Consider the following 19,029-nt stretch of genomic DNA (forward strand, 5'->3'; position numbering starts at 1 on the left):
ATGCAATTTTGATCAAGATCCCAAGAGGACTTTTATAGATATAGACAAGCTATTTATAAAATTGGTACGGCAGGCCAGGTGCCTGGGTGGCTCAGGTCAGGGTCCCGGGGTCCCGGGATCGAGCCCCATGTCGGGCTCCTTGCTCAGCGGACAGTCTGCTTCTCCCTCTGCCCCTCCCCCTGCTCATGCTTGTTCTCTCTCAAATAAGTAAATGAAGTCTTTTAAAAAAAATTGGTATGGCAGATAAAATAACTAGAATAGCTAGAACTGTGAATGAGAAGAATAAAATTGGTGGCATGGCACCGTCGTTCTGAGACTCACTGTAAAACCACAGGAGTTAGTTAGGACTGGTGTTGGTAGAGCAAAAGATGCACAAACCAATGGAGAACATATAACTTAAGTATAGACCCTGCTGAAATATGTAGCACCCATCACAAGTTCAAGAAAGCCTGAGCCTGGGCTGTTTTCACAGGGGACTCCTGTCTTTGGGCATGTGCACCCCTGCACGAGGCCCCCCCATTTTACTCCGACCAGGGGCCATGCTAGAGAACCTCCAGCACTAGAATGAAGGCTTCCTCATGGGAAGGAGCCTGAATGTCTTCTTCTCTATCAGCAGAAGGTGTTGTTGGAAAGCCCCCTGACATCTGCCCAAGTTCATGATAAGGGGTCTGCTCCAACCTTCTGTGGAGAAAGGCGTGGGGGAAGGAGGTGCAGGAAGGCAGGCACGTGGGCTATGGGCCAAGGGGGCCGGTGAGGAGGGGCAGGACCCATAGCAGAGCTCTTGAGCCTAAAGGCCCCTGGGTCCCTCCTTGGCTGTGGGCTCCCACTGTGTCCTGATGAATGGCTGCCTCCCACTGGCTGCCACTGCTCAGTGGGTTAGACTGGAAGGACCTGGACATTCACGCAGGGATGAGGCCCATGGCAGGAAGGAGCATGCCTTTCAAGGGTATCTGGGGGCAGGCTCTGGTTGTCGGGAACAGGGAAGCACAGCACAGGGCAGCTAAGACCTTGCAGACGTTCATGGGGCACATCAGGGCCCCTGGCCTTCCTCTTCCTTGTGAAGCTTCCCCGTTCGGGGCAGTGCCACCTCCTACCTGGTCCTTGCTAGGGAGGGGGTAACCCACTGCATCCCAAGACACAAGGGACACACGGCTGATGATGGTCTGCTGTTTGTCTAAGGTGAGTGCCTTCGTGGGGGCAGTTGGGCTCCCCGCCCACGGCAGGACCAGCGCATGTCCAGGCCCTACGGCCCTCGCCCCCAGTCCTCGCCCTGCCACGGGTCACGTAGAGCAGCTGGTGGTACACGGCCACGACAGATGGCACTGACAGGCAGGGATGGGAGAAGATGCGGGGGGGGAAGCCCAGGAGATGCTGGTGGCCGTCGGGAGGAGAGGCAAGCCAGCAGGCTGTTGTCCAGAGCGACAGCTTGCATATGGATAAACACAAGATAATTAATTTTTTAAGGGGAAATAAAGGGAAGCAGAGCTCGCTACCGCTGCCCTGCTCCAGCCCGAACAAAACACGCGGTATCTCCGCGTCCTCAGCCAGAGATGTTTCTACGTGAAGGCTGGCGGGTTACATTCAGTTATGAAGCTATTTGTCTACGGATGGACCGCGGTGCTGCTGGTGAGGGCTTGGCCCCCTGGAAAGTGAACACTTGGAAAATAGATAAACGGATACAGACAGCGTGTGACGTGTTCATGGAGTTAAAAGGCGAAGGCAGCGGGCAGCCACGGCACGTGCAAGATGCACCACGGCAAACAAAGCCACTGGGTCCTGCGGGCAGATGTGGCATTCACCGCGGCCCAGCAGGGAGATGAGACAGAAGCCAGAGGAAACCGTGAAGGTGGAGCGGGGGGCCTGTCCAGGTAGGGGAGAGGGGAGCCCGCGCTTCCAGCGCCCCGAGTCCTGCTGGACAGAGTGCAGAGCTGTGCACGGCAGGGACAGTCACCAACCAGCCACAGCCGGGGCAACCCCATGATGGGGCCACGGATGAGACACGACGGTTTCCCCACACGAGGACCAACAGTGGGAGCCCAGACCGTGCCCTGCAGGGTGCACACGTGTGCCCGGCCGGATGTGATGAGAGCCTGGGACAAGTGAGCCACCCTCCTGGGCTGCCACGGCCTTTCGTGGACTCAGGCACTGCCCCGCTGCCATGGCCGCTGGCAGACACAGGCCCGTGCTCCTCTCCCCGCCTGCTCTGCGCCTGAGAACAAACGTCGGCTCTCCCTGCGGTCTGGGAAGCAGTGCTGGGCCCAACCCCTGTCTGCTCCTGTCTTCCCCAGGGACTCCCCTCTGCAGGGCAGAGCCCCCAGAGCCCCCCGGCCACTCACTTGCTGGTGCTGGGTTCTGGCCAGAGAAGCACCAAGGGCTCCCAGGCTGCGCAGGCCTGGGGGACACCTTGCCCCGCACCGCCTCTGGGCACCATCACCGCCAACACCCGTCTCTGGACCCCGGTGGCTCCAGGGGACACTGTGTCCAGCCCAGAGTGAGGCTGGATGAAGAAGGCAGGCATGGGAGAACTCGAGGCCAAGGTGCCCACGGCAAGTTGGCCCAGGGGAGGTTCTCAGGGAAGGTTTCCTGGGCACCTCTGTGCTCCCCACTCGCCGTCAGCGCCCAGCACGCTCCTGCTCAGGTGTCCCTGTCCCTCTCTGAGAAGTGTGGACGTCACGCCTGTCACTCAGGCCTAAGGTGGCCTTGCCAAGCTCTGGGTCCCCTCACTGTGAAGAGCAAAGGCGCCACCTGAGCCCAGGCAGGACCTGAGTGAAGGCCGCACACCTGATGTCGCTTGGTCAACAGACACGAGGAGCACACGGTGGTGGGTGAGAGATCCCCGGGATATGACATGGGCCATCCCGCACCCCGGCCGCGTGAGGGACACCCACTGGAAATGGAGGGGTGGGGGCAGGGCACGTGGATGGCCGGCTGTTCCTCATACTCTTAGTTTTCCAATTTTTCTGGAAGTTTGAAATTATTTCTAACTAAAACTTGAAAAAAACTGGAAAATCATCTTCAGCCATCCTGACTTCTGAACGTTAAATCCGTCAGTCCTCAGAAGTCTGGGCTGTACTGAGAATTTACATATCACAGGAGGACTGAGGTTTGTCGGGCAAATGCCGTGTCCAGAGAGGACGTCCACACTTCAAGCAACATGTTCCAAGTCCTGTAAACAGAGTAGATCCTGGCTTTGGAGAGGTCGTCCCTCTACACCTCACCACGTGTGGCTCCTCCCCCTCATTAATGACCGACGTCCCCAACGAGACAACAGGTTAGCTCGTTTCCACTGCGACACGTCATGAGAACAACACAAACATGCTTCCTTCAGGATGGCCTGAGCCTGCCCGGGTTCATGCACACGCCATGGTGTCGACGGGCTCCCGGGAAAGACGCGGTCATGAGCAGCTCTCGTGGAGGGGGCGAGGAGCCAGACAGAAGCTGCCCATGGGCCACTCTCCCTCCACAGGTCCCAGGGGTGACAGTGACAAGTGTCTGAGTCCCCACTCTGAAAGGACAGAGGGAGGGAGATGCAAGGTGAGCACGGCCCTCGCGGATAGCATGCACGAGGCCCGAGTCCCATGGTCCGGACGAGGGGTCGGTAACTCAAGCCACGGCTGGCGGTTCCTGCCAGCAGGACCAAGGGAGAGAGGGCAGCCTCCCCGGTCACAGGGCCGCACGTGGGGACCCTGAGGCCTGCATGTGGTCATCGAGGCAGCTCTGTTCTGGATGGTCACACTGATTCCTTGAGCAAGCTGGGAATGTTCTAGAACACACAGCAGGAGCCCTGAATCCCCCGTCTTCACATTTAGACAGAGGTGTGTGCATGGCGTGCCCTGTGGGGAGGGACTCTGGCTCCCTCAATCCCTCCCGTCCCCACGGCCCCCAGGGCCACCCCGGGAGCACGCGTTCCTTCTGTCTGTCAAAGGCCGGGGCTGCAGGTCTTCCTATTTAAGTGCATTCCAGCGCTGAGCGCTCTTCAGACTGCAGCAAGTAAAGACGGACGAGGAGCAGTCAGGCGGGCGGGCTGCACCCCAGCTGCGAAGCAGGTAGATTTCGTTGTAATTGCAGGGGGAGAAGTGCCCCGCGTGCGCCTGGAGGCCAGGTGGTCAGGGGAATGGCACCTGGGGGATGCAGAGGCAGGCAATGCTATCTGTGCTGCTGGCTGGGGACTGACCCACACGCCGTGACAGACCAGGGTCCCTCGAACTCCCCCCGGCCATCCCCGACCCAGCAAACAGGCTGGGTGTCCAGACGGGGAGGCAGCCCATCACCGCACGGATCGCAGGCGCAGGTGACCTGGGTGCGAGCACATCCGTGAGGAGGCGGGGGACTGAGGGCGCAGGCCATGAGCCAGAAGAGGACTTCGAGGTGTGGCTGAGGCTGACAGCCTGGAACAGCCGTGTTGAGGCAGAAGCCCAAGCGGAGGGTGGTCAGGGAGCAACAGCTACGGCTCGGGGCCTCCAGGCTGTCCTGGAGAGAGGCGGGCATCCGCCCGAGGGCAGCCGGGAGCCTGCCCGCACACCACGGAGGGAGCGAGGGTGGGCCTGGAGGCCTGTCACGACCGGGCAGCAGAGGCCTCGGGAGCCCGGCGAGGTGCCACAGGCTGGCCCTCCACCCGCGGCCCAGGTGAGGGGTCTTGGGCAGACGGAACACCTCCTTCTTGACGTCACTGTGAACGTCACCGTAGGATTACACCGAAGACCACCCCGTTCCACCCATGTGCTTGGCAGTCTCCTTGACCCCCCACTTGAGACACGGACACCGAGGCCACAGGCGAGGCAGGTGCCGAACGGGAGAGCGGGGCTGCAGGGAGAGAGAAGCCGCTCACTCCTCATAACAGAGATCCCTTACACGGGAGTCCAGCCTGCACATCGGCTTAGACAAAGTAATCTCTTTTTAAACCAAAATTCCAGCTCCCGCCAACCGCAATGTCTTCTGATTACCATTCGCTTACGACCAGCAGATAGTAACTATGAGAATCTTCACTGAAGACCATAATCTCCCCTTCTCCCCCTGCTTCACCCTTGTTGACTCAGAGTATCGGTGAGAGCCACCACTGAATCCAGCGGCCGGGGGCAACCTTCGTGTTCGGGGCTCTGTGAGTCGCCCACACTGGCCTCGCAAGGCTCCCAGAGCTGGCCACACCTGCCCTGCGTTCACTGAGTGGGGACAGGGCCCCGCCCGCACAAGTTTTAACCAGATGGCGCCTACAACAACCTGTTTTAACAAGGGCTGTTCTGAGGCTGTCACGACCCGCCTCGCAGCGTCCCTGGTGGATGGAGCCTGGGGGGCAGCGGGGCAGAGCCCTGGAGGTTGGGCCCAGCACTGTCCCCAAGGCCACAGCGCCCAGAAACACCACCAGCCAGCACCTTTGCTGTCCAGGAGGAGCCGTCCCTGCGCGGTGGGGGCTCCACCCCCAAAGCAGAGACCCTCACCCTCTGTGGCTGGCCTGCTGGGCGGTCACGGCCACGTGATGCCTGCGTGCTGCCCACTGAGCTCAGAGAGCGGCCCACCTGCGTCTCCTTTTCATTTCCTTCCGCGTGGAGCACATAGGGGCAGCCCTCCTTCTTCGGATTTTCTGAGACGATGCGCACCTCGACGCCCGGCAGCGGGGTCCCCACAGAACCTGCAGAAGAGAGAGGACAGGGCTGCAGAGAAAGCAGACCCCGGAGCCACGGGGATGGGGCTCCGCAGCGGCCAGCACTCAGCCGCCCATGGCCTGCGAGGCCCGGCTCCGAATGCTCCAGAGCTCCATCACCTTGGGGAGGCTCTCGGTGCCCAGGCTGGAGGCTGGGGTCGCTGCCGCGTCCCCGCTGGCAGCTGGCTGTGCAGTAAGAGCGCGGGTGACGGTGGACTGTCCCTGGGGGGGCACGAAGAGCGCCTGTGCCCAAGAAGGTCCAAGAGGGACGGAGCTGGCAGGTGGAGAATGCCACCAGCATTCTGGTTCATTTATTAGGCACCCACGGTATGCTCAGTGTATTCATCCCACCAGGAGCACCCGGTGGAGCGGCCTGCTGCGCCCCGCGTCCCCACGGCCACTCTAACAAAGGACCAATGTGGGCAGAGGTCCTGACACCAAATGCTCAGTAGCTGTGAGGGAGGACTCACATCAAGGCTTCAGGCCCTTTAATTAACCACTGGCATCGGTGAGGATCTGGCCTGGGACAAGTGCCTGGAAGGCTGACTCCACAACTCAACATCTGCTCAGGATTCTGGGATCCAAACTCCTGGGAAGGTCAGCTACACGGGCCTCATGTTGCTAGAATATGGCACCACACTGTCCTTATGGCCTGTCTTCTGCATCTGAGGTCCTGGTGGGGGGAGGTCAGGGCTGTAACCAGAGGGCTCTCGGCTGTCCCACACCAGCAGGCGGGAGCAGTGTGAGGACCTCGGACCCTGGCCCGCCACCGAGCCGCGTGTCTGTCAGCCCTTCTGCACAGACCTGAGGCCTGGGGACAGCAGCGTACACAACGGAGGAGTTAAGCTTGTTGCTGAAAAGAATCCACAAGGAAAGGGGGGTCCCCGAGCTCCCGGCCCCCAAGGCACCACCCCCAGCATCTCCTCTGTGCACCAGCGTCCACAGGGTTTTTATGGAAGTCCCACGACTGATGAAGCCACTGGCCACTGACTCAGCCCACAGCCCCTCTCTGCTCCCCAAAGGTTCCACCCCTCCAATCGCAGGTTGGTCCCAGCCCCACCCTTAGGGGCTTTCCCAAGCTCGTATCATGAGCAGAGACTCAGGTGTTGGGGAAGGGGCTTTTGTGAACAGCTAGGACCCCTTGGTGGTGCCCATCACCTAGGAAATCCCAAGGGTTCCAGGACCTCTGTGCCAGGTATGGAGGCAGAAACCCAGCATGTACTTTTCACCAGAAGAGGGTCCCATAACCGTCCTCCTCAATTCGAAAACACGAGCCTCCCCACCCACCGTCCTCCTCCCCTCCTTCCAATCCACTGCTTTCTCCTTCCAATACTCTTTAAAAAGGAAGAAACCCTCCTCCCAGCTTCCTCCTGCTCCTCCCTGGCCTTTCCTCCATCTCAACAGTGACCGCGGCCAGACATTACGATCTCGTGGGAGTGCAGGCAGAACCGCGCTTAATTACCGCATCAGACACAACAATACGACTAAAATCTCCGGGTGCAGACGACGACTCCAGCTTCACAGTCCGCAGGGACCGTGGGGTGAGGTCCACCCAGAGAAGACGCTGCAGTCTGGGCGGGCAGCCGTGGCCCCAAACCACGTCCACCCCGCCTGAGCTGGCCAGACAGAGCAGGGCCCACCAGCAGCAGTCCCCTCCTGCACCCGCGGGGACGGCGCCCCCCGCCAGTGTCCCCTGGGCGGCAGTGCCGGGCATGGTCAGAAGTGCATGTCATTCTTCTGCATCTCTGAGACCGTTGTCGGCTCTTCCCAGATAACTGTAGTTGGCCTGTGGCTCTGTCCAGCATCCAGGGAGGGATGCAGCTCTGCAGCTGGCCCCGGGAGAACGGGAACAGGCTGGTAAGGTCCTGGAGTTCCTGTCAGCGCTCCACGGAGCCCCCTGCAGGAGCCATCAGTGCCTCTGATCTCCACCTCCAATTAGAGCGTGATTAGGCCCAGCAGCGCCAGGCCATGAATTATTCATCCCCCTTCATGGTAACCACCAGGGACGCAGAGAAGGAACAGTCGGAAGATCCGACCCAGAGCCTGACACACAACCCTCTCCGTGCAGCAGGTCCCTCTTTCAAGGTTGGCCTTGCCCTGTGTGCCCTGTCAGCTTTGGAGGACCTTTAAACATGGATCCTGGCGGTCACTGCAGTGACCGTGAGAGCAACGCTCAGAGGCCTTGTGGGCAGCCCGAAGGAAGGGGCCGGCCTGAAGCCCTGGGCTGGAAGCAGGTGTGGGGCCCGGGATGGTCGGCCGCGTCCCAAGCGCACCATGAGCCCAGCCCAGGCATCAAGGCGCACGGATGGGACTGAAGGTGCCAAGGAAAGCCCTCAACCAGTTTCTCCAGAAACGATGCCACTTTGCCTTTTTCCAAACCAAAGAACCAGCATTGGTCTCGACTGCTGGAGGCCTGCCTTACAGACAAGGTCATGGGTATCTGATCCTGCGGTTAGGAAGAGCGACTACACCCACGCCCTCCTGTTCTTCACAGTGTCCTTGGGGTTCAGAGCCTTCGCGTTCTACCTTCCTCATGGGGGGCTGGAAAAGGCCAGGTCAGTCAGGGACCCTTGCGTGACCTCTGTCCTGACCTCTGCTTTCCCCGGTCACCTGGGGGTTCTCCCTCTACCACCCGGGTGAGCCCCCAGCTGGGCCTCCCTTGTGCCCTCCATCCTGCCCTGGCTCCTGGTCTTGTGTTTGCTCTTCTAATGAACCAGAAGGTTCCCCATGCATCTCTGTGCCACCCTCTCTTCCCCCAAACTGGGCCACGCTGCTGTGCTCGTGGCAAAGTGGGTATCCCGGTGCCACAGTATGAACATCCACTCCGTCACACACCAGCCATGTGGCCCCCGGCAGCTTGTGTGGTTGCCAAAAGCCTGTCACCCCTGCATCAGGGGCTGCTCTGGACAGAGTCTGGCCACTTCTGGGGAAGTCAAGTACTTACCTACCTTCTGACTACCAACCCCACTCTGGGTGTGACCCATGAGAAATAAAGGCACATGTTCGCAGAGAAGCTGCATACAAATGTTTACAACAGCCCCACTGGTAACTGTCCCAAACCAGACACAACCCAGTGTCCTTCGGCGGCAGAGCAGGCCAAGAAACAGTGGCCTGTCCACACCGTGGAATTCTACTCAGCAAGGGAAAGGAACCCATGCCCACATGGATGAGTCTCAGACACATCCCGCTAAAGGACCCAAAGGGCCACGTCCTGTAGGATTCATTGTACGACATTCCAGAGAAAGCACAAGTACAAGAAGGGAAAACAGGTGCGTGCTTGCCTGGCCTGGGGGGAAGAGGTGCTGAGTGCGCAGAAGGGGAGGGTCTGAGCCGTCAGACCCTTCCGTGTCTCAAGCGTGTGGTCGGCTACGTGTGTTTTCAAAACCTCACAGAACTGAACGTGGGAAGGGAGAACTTTACCGTATGTGCAGAATAAATGGATGCAGGGATATAATCATAGAGCCAGAGTTGTTTTGCTATTACTTCTAAGGGGCTCCCTCCTGTGCTGTGGGCCTGCAGGAGGCAATGTCCCACACCTGGGAGAGCGCCGAGGTCAGAGCAGAGCACATCCACACCTCAGGCCTGGGCTCTGCTGGCAGATTCCCTGCTGAGGAGCCTGGATGTGCAAGTCTGAGCTAAAGTCAGTGGGACCGTCTTAGAGAAGGCTGATGGTAAGCCCAGGGCGGGAAGCTGTCTGCAGCTGCAGGTCATCCAGACACATGGAGGGCCCCCTCACCCGCTGCCCCGACACCCTGCATGGCTCTGGGTGCCTGCACGGGAGGCTCTGGCAGTGGGCCCCGTGGTCTGCACGGAAGCAGCGCCCGCCCCGGGAGGCACACTGCTGAGCACATGGATCCTGGTCGATCCCATTCTTCCCACTTGTCACCTGGGAAGGACACTGGTATCAAGAACACCTATCTGTCCCATCCCTGACCGGCCACTTGGGAGAAACGTGAGTGCCCACGGGGGGAAAGACCACGCCGCCTGGCTGGCGCCCCAAGGAAGTTCTCTGGCCCAGCAGGGCAGCGTCCTCCCCGGCCCAGCCCAGCTGAGGGCTCGGGGCAGAGAGGACACAGCCGGCAGGGGCTGCTCATACCTGGCACGCGAGTGGCGGTCAGGGGGTTGGACAGGGCCATGCCGATCTCCGTCATCCCGTACCGCTCCAGCAGAGTGTGGCCTGTGATGTCCTGCCACTTCTCCAGCACAGGCAGGGGCAGGGCGGCCGATCCCGAAACCATCAACCTACCAGCACAACAGAGGCGGCCTTAGCTTCTCCGAGGCGGCGTCCTCCCCGGCCGGACAACGAAAACCAGACACGCACGGCGCTCTTCAGTCAACCAGCACCTCGAGCTCATGACAAAAACGCCAGTCGGGGGCTAGATTTTAACTCTGTTCTCTTAAAAAGAATTTGTTGGGTGCATCTTAGAGTAAAACAGGTCTTCAAAAGGAACAGGTAACTGAGGTAAAAAAATAATTTTAGGGTCTTTGGAGGCATGCTTTGCACACGACTGATGTGCCGTCTACAAACAACCCTAAATCACAGCAACACTGGTAAGAATTTGGTTTGTGCATAAACTGCTTCCAGGTCTGAGGCGCAGGAGGGCAGACGCAAGGAGACAGCCCATAGCTGCGGCCGGCGGGCTCGCGGGGGTGGCACCTGTCACTTCAGCCTGACGCACACGCATCACACCGAGAGCGTCCCGTTCACACTGGCCAGGCAGCTCGCTCCACGTGCCGTGAAAGGCTGTGCTTGCCTCACAGAGCGTGTCACATGTCCCCGGTCCTGGGAAAACTCACCAAGCCCCCCACTTGGGTGTGCACTCTCTCAGGGGCTCACCCTTGAGTGAAAATCAGGGAGAAGCGTGCTGTGTCTGTAGGGTCGTGACAGAAAGTAGAACAAGCCTCATGCCACGGAAGGGCCCGGAAGATTCCGTGCATGTGCTGTCAGGAAGGGTGTTTGTCAGCAGGTCTGGGAGGGGCAGGGCAGGGCAGGGGTGGGCGTGCTCCGCGGGGGGACGGGGGGCTCGAGGGCCAGAACGGATGGGGGCGAGCCCTCGTCCTTCTGACTGGACCACAAGACAGACGGAGACAGACTGACAGAGACAGATGCATCTGGACAGACTCAGAGAGAGACAAAATACAGACGGACACAGAGAAAACACAGCTCGGTCTATCCATCAGAGGGGGTGGAAAATATTGCTTCCTACAAGTTGGGACTGTTTTACTAAACATATGTGATATTAGTTGATCTTTAAGGCTTTCTGGGCAGGAGTGCAGACTGTTTCCATTTACCTAATCTTCTCTTCACAAACTGCACGGACAAAATCCTGGACATGAGGCTGGGTGAAATGTCTGTCATAATAATCCATCAGCTTGGCGTAGATTGTAGGCACTGCCATAAATACATTAATCCGTGGAGTTTCACAACCTAAGAGCTTTTCCCAAACCTAGAAAGGAAAAAGGAGGCAGACGTGAGCAAACACGCACACGCTCAGACGCGTCCAGACAGGTCTGGCTCCGGCGCGGTTCTCCTGACGGAGACCGCTCCCTTCCTTCAGCTTTGAAGGCCCGTTCGCGGCTCCCACTACGCGGTGTGTCCCTTAGGTGACACAGCCCCGGCCTTTCCCATAGGAGCCCCCATGCCGGGGACGCTGACGTCTGGCTGCAGGGTGATCTGTGAGGAGGGACAGCCCCACAGGGAGAGAGCGGGGCACGGCTCCAGCCTCGCGTCTGCCGTCAGGAGAGAGGGCGCACCTCACACTCTCCCAAGTGGCGCCTGCGAGCCTGCGGGTCAGCATGGGGCCTGGCTCTAGCAGACACGCAGAGACGGAGATTATGTCAGAAAATATCATGTGAATCTTTATTTCGTCTGGTAACCGATGCTTCCTGTGTTAACATAAAGATGCCCCAAGTGCCTCACTGGTTGCAGAGCTTGGGTGCTACCCCTGGTCCTTAGGAAAAGCCGGCTCGGCACCCGCATTCTGTGGTGTCTTCACCACAGTGCTGCCGGATAAGCCTCCGGTCAGGACGCGCACAGACTGAACCTCAGCACCCTGCACACACACAGACCTTGCCCCGTGTTCGAGGGGCCAGGCCCACACACCCTGACCTTAAGTGGAAGGGCTGTGTGGAGGCAGGCGTCTCTCTCAGGGGAAAGAATACCGTTCTTTCAGGGACAACAATCAGCACCCCCCACATTGCAAGGCATGTAGGGAAACGGGAAAAGGTGACCCATAACTAGGGAAAGTCAACAGAAGCAGGCCCTCAGAAGATCCAGGTGTTGGAATTATCAGACAAGGAAGTCAAGGTAATTACAGCGAAGACTCCTATGGAATTTAGAAGAAAAGATCAACAAAATGAGGGAAAATCAAGGATTTCATTGGAGAAGTGGAAATACAAAAAGAACCATTACAAAACGGGAGACGTATTATCTGAGTCATGAACTCACTGGACAGACTGAGGCACGGATGGGGTGGCACAGAAGGAAGGACAGAAGCAGTGAGACACAGGCTCGCGGAAAAGGTCCATGCTGAAGGGGGACGGGAGGACAGGAGACGGGGCACCGTGAGCGACCCGCGGGCGACCGAGGAAGAACCAGCACAGCATGGCTGTGGGCCTGGCAGGGACGCCCTGCGTCTTTGGGCTCGCGGCCTCACCAAAAACGAGGCAGCACGTCTCCCCCTCCGAGCTGCAGCATCAACATGCGCCCCCCAGGACCCCGATAAGCTCTGGGTGCGGAAACCGACAAGCTGACCCAGCACTTGCAAGAAGGGTAAAGACCCAAAAGGGTCAGAAGAAGTGTGGAAAGGGAGAATAAGTGTGGAGGACTCACACCTCTCAACTCTCGAACTTGCTCTAAAGCAAGAGTGACCACTGCAGCATGGTGTGGGTGGGAGCCCAGACCCCCAGACCCATGGACTGACTGGAGCCCAGAATAAACCAACACATGCACGGCCCACCGTTCGTATGTTTGTAAAGATTCTGTGTACTTATCTATCTTAGAGACAGAGCGCAAGAGCAAACGAGCGTGGGGGGAGCGGCAGAGGGAGAGAGAGAGAGAAGCAGACTCTGTGCTGAGCATGGAACCCGATGTGGGGCTCGATCTCACGACACTGAGATCACGACCTGAGCCGAAACCAAGAATTGGATGTTCAGCCGACTGCGCCACCCAGGCGCCCCATGGCCAATTGTTTTTTGACAGAAGAGAGCCCTCACTTCAGCTGGGGAAAGCATAATCTTTTAAGCAGACAGTGCGAGGACAACTGAACACCCACCTGCAAAAGGATGAATTTTAGACCTTTGCCACATATAAAAATTAACCCAAGGTGAATCAGAGACTTAAATGCATGAGCTCAAACTATAAAACTTCTAGGAAAAAATCTTCATGATCTTGGTTGAGCAAAGATTTCTCAGATATCACACCAAAAGCATGGTCTATGAAATTAATTGATACAATGGATTTCATCAAAACTAAAAACATGTGTTTCAGAAGATACCACTAAGAAAATGAAGAGACAAGCCAGACTGGGAGAAAATATTTGCAAACCATCTCTCTGACGAAAGACTTATATCCAGAATATATACAGAATGCTTACAACTCGGTAAGATTAAAAACCCAATGCAAAAATGGGCAAAAGTTCTAAATAGTTCACCAAGGAAGATATACGGATGCAAATGAGACCATGAAAAAATGCTCAACATCACTGGTCATTAAGGAAATGCAAACTGAAGGGCCCCTGATGGCACAGTCAGTTAAGCCTCTGACTCTTGGGTTTTGGCTCAGGTCGTGATCTCAGGGTCATGTGATCAAGCCCCACCTTGGGTTCTGTGCTCAGTGTGGAGTCTGCTTCAGATTCTCTCCCCCCCCGCCCCCCCCCCGCTCATGCTCTCTCTCAAATAAATAATCTTAAAAAAGAAAAGGAAATGCAAATTGAACCACAGAACTTACCTTGTATCTACTAGAATGACCGTAACAATAACTTAAAACAGCAACCAGGGCTGGCGCTGATGTGGAGAGACCCTGAGACACTAGGGTCCTTGCATACTGCTGGTGAGAATGTAAACAACAGCCCATGTGGAAAACAGCTTGGCAGTTTCTTAAAATACGAAACATAAACTTGCCCTACAATCTGACAATTCTATTCCTGCACATCTCTGTAAGGTAAATGAGAACATGTCCACACAAGGATTTGGGTGCAAATTTTCACAGCAGCATGATTCTTTTTTTTTTTTAAAGATTTTATTTATTTATTTGATGTGAAAGAGACAGCGAGAGAGGGAACACAAGCAGGGGGAGTGGGAGAGGGAGAAGCAGGCTTCCCGCTGAGCAGGGAGCCCGATGCGGGGCTCGATCCCAGGACCTTGAGATCATGACCCGAGCTGAAGGCAGTCGCTTAACCAATTGGGCCACCCAGGCGCCCCACAGCAGCATGATTCTTAAAAGACAAAAACCAGAAGCAACCCACGGCCCCTCAGATGGTTCATGGGCAAACAGAGCACGTGTACCCACACAACGGGGTGCTCTTCAGGAACAAAAAAGCAACCACTGCCCCACATGCTACAACACGGGGGAAACTCAGAGCTGTTTTGCAGAAAGAAGGAAGCCAGACATAAAACACTGCAAGCTGCATGACTCTGTGTCCATGCAGCGTCCAGGAAAGGGACTGTGCAGACAAGAGGCAGACGGCGGTCGCCAGGGATGGCGTGGGAGCAGGGAGTGAGACAATGGCAGACAACTCTAGATTTATGAAGAATCACTGAATCATTTACAATAGTGACTTTCATGGTATGTGAGTTACATCTGGACAGAGCTGCAAGAAAGACACAATACGAACACTCAAGGCAAACAAGCTGGGAGACTGGCGAGCGACAGGGGCACAGACCTGAAGGAGGGCACGGGGAGCACCGCAGAAGCAAAGTCCTGGGAATCACTGCAGAAGGTACGGAATCCTGACTGCTTAAAGCAACAGCAGTGACAGCTCGTCGTGAAGATAAAGGAATAAAGAACAGAGGGCGAAGACACAGATGCATTAGAGAAAGCCTTGACACGAGAGTGACCACGAGAAGGGAAGCATAAACCACCCATGTCACAGCTAAAGGAGACACCACCACAGATCCCAGAGGCACTGAAAGCACAAGGAGAGAACTTAGGAGCTACAATGCATTTCACAATTGTGATGAAATGGATAATTTCCTTTAAAAACAAAAACCTACCAGAACTGACACAAGAAACAAAATATAGGGCGCCTGGGTGGCTCAGTTGGTTGGGCGACTGCCTTCGGCTCAGGTCATGATCCTGGAGTCCCGGGATCGAGTCCCGCATCGGGCTCCCTGCTCAGCAGGGAGTCTGCTTCTCCCTCTGACCCTCCTCCCTCTCATGCTCTCTGTCTCTCATTCTCTCTCTCGCAAATAAATAAAATCTTAAAAAAAAAAAGAAACAAAATATAAATATTATAAGTCTTGTATCTGTTAAAGAGATTGAACCCTTAATTAAAAGCCTTGCTGGAGAGGTCTGGCCCGGATGGCTTCCACGGTGAGCTCGAGCAAACATTCAAGGAAGAACAGCCTCAGCCTTACACCAACATGCCCAGGGAGGAAGAAGCCCTTCACAAGGGGAGCACTGTGTTGACACAGGAGCCCAGCAAGGAGGTCCCAAGAGAGCTGCAGACCTGCACTCCTCATGAACACACATGCAAAAGCCTAAGCAAAATAACAGCAAATCTCATCTAGCAATATATAAAAAGACAACACATCCCAACCTTAGGAAGTCTGCTGCAGGGCTGCAAGGTGAGGAAGCTAGAAACATGAAAGACTTAAATCAGTGTAAGTAACCGCATTAGCAGACTACAGGGGGAAACAGATAAATAATAAGTAAATAAAGGGGCAGATGCTGCGTGATCACCACAGTAGACACGGCCGTCTGTAATACTCTACCCTCTAAGATAAGAGCTCTCAGCAGACAGGGAGGCACTGGGTACTTCCTTGAGCTAACATACGGCATCTACAAAACCAACAGCTAGCATCACACTTAACCGTGAAATGTTAATGCTTTCCCCAAGACTGTGAATAAGTCAATGATGTCCACACCATTACTGCTGCCAAATCAGTGTTACAAATGTAAAAATTCTCTGTACCACAAGACACTGTTAAAAAAGACACTGGTTTGTGAAACAAAAACCAGACTGGAGAAAGATTCAAAACATGTAATTCTGACAAAGGCCTTTTATCCAGAATATATAAAGAACACCTACAGATCAATAACAAAAAGCTCAATTTAAAAAGATCTTTGAGGGCGCCTGGATGGCTCAGTTGGTTAAGCGACTGCCTTCGGCTCAGGTCATGATCCTGGAGTCCCGGGATCGAGTCCCACATCGGGCTCCCTGCTCAGCAGGGAGTCTGCTTCTCCCTCTGACCCTCCCCCCTCTCATGTGCTCTCTCTCTCTCATTCTCTCTGTCTCAAATAAATAAAATCTTTAAAAAAATAAATAAATAAAAATAAAAAGATCTTTGAGTGACCAAAAAGCACACGAAAAAGTGCTTAAAAGAAAGGCAAATTTTATAATAAAAATAAGGTAGCACTGCACACGCAGGAAGGTGGCTGAAATGTAAAAAGCCCGAACAACCGAGCGTTGGCAGGGCTGGAGCTTTGGCGCCCTTGTCACTGCTGATGGAAGCAAAGAACAGAAACCAGAGTTCGGCAGTTTCTCAAAGTCAAACACACATGACTCCACGACCCAGTAATCCTACTGCTAGGTATTTACCCCAAAGAAATGAAAGTACACGTCTGCAAAAAAACTTCCATGGAATGTTCCCAGCAGCTTTTCTCATAAAGCCAAAATGGAAACCACCCAAATGTCCACCAACAGGAGAACGGATGAACAGCAGTGGGACCCTTGGTGATGAGAAGGAATTAGCTGTTGTCACGTGAACGTGGATGAATCTCAAAGATACGGGGACAGCATGAGACACAGGAGTATAGTCGCTGTGGGTCCATCACGTCCAAGGTTCAGAAACAGATCAACTGCCTTAGAGTAATAAAATTCGACGAGGTGGCTGGAAGGAGGCACGACAGACCTTCTGGTGGGCTGGGGACGTCTTATATCCAGACCTGGCGTGCCCCACACATGCACATTCACCACAACACGGTGAATGACTGAGATCTGTGGGTTGTAATGCATGTGCGCCACATCTCAACAAAAGGAAGCGAAAACACACATGCACACTGAGCGTGACTGACAATACCAGGTGTGGGCGAGAATATGGAGCAGCCCTCACCCCTTGCTGGGGGGTAAAATACACAGCCGCCTTGGAGAAGTCTGCCACAGTTTCACCACAATTAAAGCTGTGTCTGGGGGCGCCTGGGTGGCTCAGTCGTTAAGCGACTGCCTTCGGCTCAGGTCGTGATCCCAGGGTCCTGGATCAAGCCCCGCATCGGGCTCCCTGCTCGGCGGGAAGCCTGCTTCTCCCTCTCCCACTCCCCCTGCTTGTGTTCCCTCTCTCGCTGTGTCTCTCTCTGTCAAATAAATAAATAAAATCTTTAAAAAAAAAAAAGAAAGCTGTGTCTGGCCCAGTGGGTGTCCAGCACCGACAGGTACAGATCCAGGAGAGGCGTCCACAGAAAGATCCTGATGAGAACGTCCCCAGCAGCTTTATTCATAATGTCCCCCAAACTGGAAACAACACCGTGTCCTTCATGGCAGCAGGGATAAGCAATGGAACATGACACAACCACACAAAAGACAAAGTGACATGCGCTGCAGCAAAAGAATGAATCTCAGTAGAGAGCAATGAGCTGAAGGCCACAAGAGAGCAGTGCTGTTGAGTTCATTCACACAAGGAGCACGTGGGATGCACTCACAGCGCCAGGAGCTGGGCCAGCGTTAGCTCTGGTGGGCGCAGGGGTGGGGTGGGGTACTGAGGCAGGAGAGGACCTTCTGGGGTGATGAGAACGTCCTCTGTCCTCATCTGGGTGCAGACAGCAGCTGCACAGGGGGTCACAGACATAAAGGCAGACACTGCACATGCCTGATGTACGTACAACTGAATGTACGTAAATTACTGTCAATGAAAGTAAACATCCCCGCTGTACAGACCCTGAGTACTAACAGCTCTAGGCAGTGAGCATCAGTGAGTGTTGACAGCAGGTGCCCCTGCGGGACAACACCACCACCGGGAAGTCTCCCCGCTCACCACAACAAAACAGAAACCCTGAAACTCATCTCTCAATCCAGCCACCAATTCTCAAGATATACAGGGGACATGGAAACACGTTAAATGACACCATCAGGACGCAATCTGCAAAAGGACACACAGCCTGATCTCTTAAACAAAAAATGCCAGGAAAACACAGAGGGGAGCCTGCAGGTGAAGCCACACAGGTGGTGTCTGCACCAAGTAGGAGGCGGGGCATCATTCGGATCCAGTCCCGACACACCAGAGACCACAGGCCGCCCTGGCAGTGAGGACACTGCCCGTGACACATGACAGCAGGGGTTCTCGCTCAGTACTCCCTGTGATGACGGTGCCATCGCAACTCTAAGAAAAGCATCCTTAGTGGGCGCCTGGGTGGCTCAGTTGGCTAAGCAACTGCCTTCGGCTCAGGTCATGATCCTGGAGTCCCGGGATCGAGTCCTGCATCGGGCTCCCTGCTCGGCGGGGAGTCTGCTTCTCCCTCTGACCCTTCCCCCTCTCATGTGCTCTCTCTCATTCTCTCTCTCTCAAATAAACAGATGGAATCTTTAAAAAAAAAAAAAAAGCATCCTTAGCTTTGAGAGATGCAGAAATCATCCGGTATCTGGGCTTCCTTTCAAACGACTCCTGACGCAGGACAGATATTTCCAGCTAAAACAAGAATGACCCTGAGTCAGGAGCTGCCGAGGCCAGGTGATGGCACACGGGCATTCATCGCTCTCGCAGGTGTCTGAAACATAACCTACTGCAAAAAGTTTTAAGACGTGATGAAGGGGTTCGATTAGGCTATCTCTCTACGGCCCCTAAAACTGATATCGTACAATTCTTTACAAGCAAAGAAGTGAACTAATTATTTATTAGCAAGAACATACTAAGAATTGATGTTCAGTCAACATTTGGGATGACTGAGGAAGGTCACTTAGGTGAACATGACCCCACTCTTATTACTGAGCAGAGAAATGAGAAGTGAAGACAAAATATGGGCGTGGAGAGCTTCCTATAATCCACACTTCCTCCTGCCACTGAGTGCAGAAGAAATAGACCTAATGGCTCCAAGTCACAGGGAGTCTGACCCGCGAGCCCGCAAAGGACCGGGAGTCTGACCCGCGAGCCCGGCAAGGACGGGGAGTCTGACCCGCGAGCCCGGCAAGGACGGGGAGTCTGAGCCGCGAGCCCGGCAAGGACAGGGAGTCTGAGCCGCG

General features: G+C 55.4%; 1 protein-coding gene across 3 annotated transcripts in view; it reads right to left on the minus strand.

Annotated features, from left to right (window-relative positions):
* Positions 1-19,029, minus strand: part of ACSF3 (acyl-CoA synthetase family member 3) — a 50,760-nt gene that overhangs the window by 18,433 nt on the left and 13,298 nt on the right. For all 3 annotated transcript variants that reach the window (XM_035024598.1, XM_035024597.1, XM_035024599.1), the window contains 3 exons: positions 10,931-11,085; positions 9,735-9,880; positions 5,514-5,626 (listed from right to left, as the gene is read on the minus strand). In XM_035024598.1, the coding sequence (XP_034880489.1) occupies positions 5,514-5,626; positions 9,735-9,880; positions 10,931-11,085 (414 nt within the window). The remainder of the gene's footprint in view (positions 1-5,513; positions 5,627-9,734; positions 9,881-10,930; positions 11,086-19,029) is intronic.

Source organism: Mirounga leonina, unplaced genomic scaffold (assembly GCF_011800145.1).
Source record: "Mirounga leonina isolate KUSES-001 unplaced genomic scaffold, KU_Mleo_1.0 Mir_180, whole genome shotgun sequence".
Classification (NCBI taxonomy): domain Eukaryota; kingdom Metazoa; phylum Chordata; class Mammalia; order Carnivora; family Phocidae; genus Mirounga; species Mirounga leonina.